General features: G+C 26.8%; 1 protein-coding gene across 1 annotated transcript in view; it reads right to left on the bottom strand.

Moving 5' to 3' along the window:
* Window positions 1–1,346: 1,346 nt before the first annotated feature.
* Window positions 1,347–3,231, bottom strand: part of Phum_PHUM591980 (dynein intermediate chain 2, ciliary, putative) — a gene marked incomplete at both ends in the record, with an annotated part of 2,780 nt that continues 895 nt past the window's right edge. Inside the window, 5 exons of the mRNA XM_002432515.1 lie at window positions 1,347–1,770; window positions 1,856–2,084; window positions 2,161–2,338; window positions 2,422–2,666; window positions 2,750–3,191. Coding sequence (XP_002432560.1) covers window positions 1,347–1,770; window positions 1,856–2,084; window positions 2,161–2,338; window positions 2,422–2,666; window positions 2,750–3,191 — 1,518 coding nt within the window. The remainder of the gene's footprint in view (window positions 1,771–1,855; window positions 2,085–2,160; window positions 2,339–2,421; window positions 2,667–2,749; window positions 3,192–3,231) is intronic.

Here is a 3,231-nt window from a genome sequence, read left to right on the forward strand (position 1 = left end):
TCCGATGGATTTGTTCGTTGTAATTTAATCGGATAATCCGCCTTAATCTTGCTTGTTTATCTTTTTGTTGTTTTCTTTTTGTTTTTCTTTATGTAATTTATATATATTTGAATAAAATATATGTGTATAAAAAAAAAAAACATTCATTCATTCATTCATAGTTTTTTTTTTTTGATTTAATTTGTGATAAATTTTCTTTGGAAAATATTTGTTGGGAAAATAATTTTTACTACTGATTAATAAAAACGCATTAAAATTATTATTATTATTATGATTTTTTTCCCGTTACTTTTAAAAGAGCTTTTTAAAAAAAATTACTAAACGAATGAAAAACTAAAGAAAATTCGAATGGTATAAAAATATCCATAAGCTAAACACGTAAAAGGTCGATCAAGTGCGTGTTATCATCGATCACTGATAAGTATATATATATATATATATATTATACTTTTGAAATTTAGTATATATTATATATATATATGTGAGTTAATATATTAATGTGTGGATAAAATTTTTTATTTTATGTTATTATTATTATTATTATTACTAAAAAAAAAATGAAAAAATTGTAAGTTAGTTGTAATATAATTAGATTGATTGGTTTATTTAAATTGTTCTGTTATGTGGCGCTCACGTTATTATGTATCATCATTTAATTTAAATTAATAATAATAATAATAATTATTATTATTTAATTTAAAAAAACATTAATAAATTATTATTTTAAAACATAATATTATTCATTTCTTTTTGTAAATTTAAACAAATAAATAAATAAATAATAATTGTTGTAATAATTTTTAAAATTAAAAGATTCAAAAAAAAAAAAAAAAAATGTAAAATTTAATAAATAAATAATAAATAATTTAAAAATAAAATCGAAATGTTTATTATTATTATTATTATTATTTTATGGAAAAGTTTAAAACGAAAAAAGAAAAGAAATTTTAACGGTTTTTTTTAACGGTTTCGCGGAAAATTTGATTTGAAGGGGAAAATATCGATCGCATTTAGGGCATTAAAAAAAATTTTTTTTTTTTTTTTTTTTAATCGATGGTTAATAAATTTGATTAATTATTTTTTTTGGGGGGGGGGGGGAAATCTTTGGAAAATCCTTGGAAAATTCGATCGAAACAAAAACGATGTCTGATAAAAGAAAGACACAAAAAATATCGTGTTAAATAAAATTTTTTTATTAAAAGTTTTTTTTTTTTTTTTTGGTTAATTATTATAATCTTTAAAAATTTTTAATTGATAATAATCCACCCCATCACCATATCATTTATTATTATTATTATTTTGTTATTTAAAAATAAAAGTGAAAATAATAATAATAATAGTGTTATTTAGTTAACGTTAACGCTTTCTTTATCGGGTGGCGGTACCAAAACAGTCGGTTCCGTAACATAAGATAATATTTTTTCTAATTTATTTATTTCTAAATCTCTCGGTTCGACATAATTATCCTTTTTTTTAGAAACTTTTGCTTTAAGTCTTAAATTGGGTGATAATTTCAACGTGGTTATAGTACCCCTTTCGTCTCCTACCACGATTATCGGCATGTGATAATTAAATTTTAATCTCGTCGCACGATTTTTCCCCTTTCTCGACACCACATTTTGAGTACATATTGCTTTGTATTTATTTACTTTTAAATCGAATACGTGACATTTTCCATCGACCGTTATGGCGGCAAAAACACTGCTCGAATATGGTGCCCATTGTGCATCTCCGACGGAACATCCAAGATCAAAACAAAATATCGGCGAGCTGATAAAAATGCACGTTTTTTTTTTTAAATGAGTCAAAAAAGAGGAGGGAAGGAAGAAGGAAAATTTTTTTTTTTTTCTCTCACCTTCTTAAATCTTCCCATATTTTAACGGTCCAATCTCCGCTACATGATAAAAATATTGATGAATTGTATCGATTAAATGATATTTTATGTACCGGCATCGTGTGAGCTTCGTACGTGAATAAATATTTCGAATGATACAAAGAACTACATTTAAATATTTTACCTTCTTCGGTACCGACCAAATAAATTTGACGATTTTTCGGATGAAAAGCAAGAACGGTACCGCTGGCTTAAAAAAAAAATTAAAATTTGAAATAATAAGTACAAACGAGTAAAATTTTTTAAAATTAAAATCTCACGGGTACCTTTAATATCGACCATGGCACCATCGGGTCCAGCAACTCTTCGTATGGGTAACGTTAAAGAAATTGTAACCGTTACAATTAATTGATTTTGCATTAAAATCCAATTACAAACTCTTCCGTCGGAAGAAATTGAAAAAACGTTAAATTCACCGTCGGCCATATCTTCTCCCCATCGTACCTTTTTTTTTTTTTTTTTTTGGGTAATTACTCATTTGTTTTTTTATGTGAAAACAAACGCATAATGATAATAATGTAACGTACCTGCCAAATAGCACCTAAATGTTTGTTTACCGAATCGCTTTGATATTGAGGTGCTTTAGTTAAAAGATTTTTATTGTATATCGATAGAGTACCATCGATTCCACCAACAGCCATCAGGTATGCTTCTTTCGAATGGATTGATACAGTTAATAATCCAAAATCGGTTAATCTGATGTATTCCGGAAAAGATGGATTTTTTAAAGTGAACAAGCACAGAGCTCCAGGAAGTGGTTTTGTAAAATCATCTGAAAAAAAAAAACAAAGAAAATTTATTACCGTAATAAAATTTTAAATATTAAAATTAACTTTTCCTTATTGAAAATCTTACAAGAGCCAAATGTGACACCAAATAAATCGTAGTATTGAGGATTCCATTGTATTTCGGTTACTGTTAGTTTTTTAGTTTTTTCGTAGCAAAATTTCCAAAGGGGTAACAATGTCCCTTCTTCCGGTCTGTATTCATCAGAAGGATCTTCGTAATATTTGTAATCTTGAGATATATCGTCGAAAAGATTTTGACAAATCATTCGATCTATAATGTTGGCAGCCTCGTTGGCTTTCATTTGAAGCATTTCCGCTTTTATCGCATCTAATTTTTTTTGCTCCGATTCTTTTACTTTAACTCCGGCAATCGGTTTTTTCTCTTTTTCTTTTTCTTTTTCCTTTTGCTGTCGTTCATAATCTTCAGCGTAAAAATCATAAATCATCCATTGACTAATTAATCCGCTAAAAACTTGACGTGGAAGTGGAGTGGTTTGTGTGGACATGTCCTTTTACGAGGAAAACAAAAGTTAGTTTCGAAATAAAGAA

This window comes from Pediculus humanus, genomic scaffold (genome assembly GCF_000006295.1).
Source record: "Pediculus humanus corporis 1103172108314 genomic scaffold, whole genome shotgun sequence".
Classification (NCBI taxonomy): Eukaryota; Metazoa; Arthropoda; class Insecta; order Psocodea; family Pediculidae; genus Pediculus; species Pediculus humanus.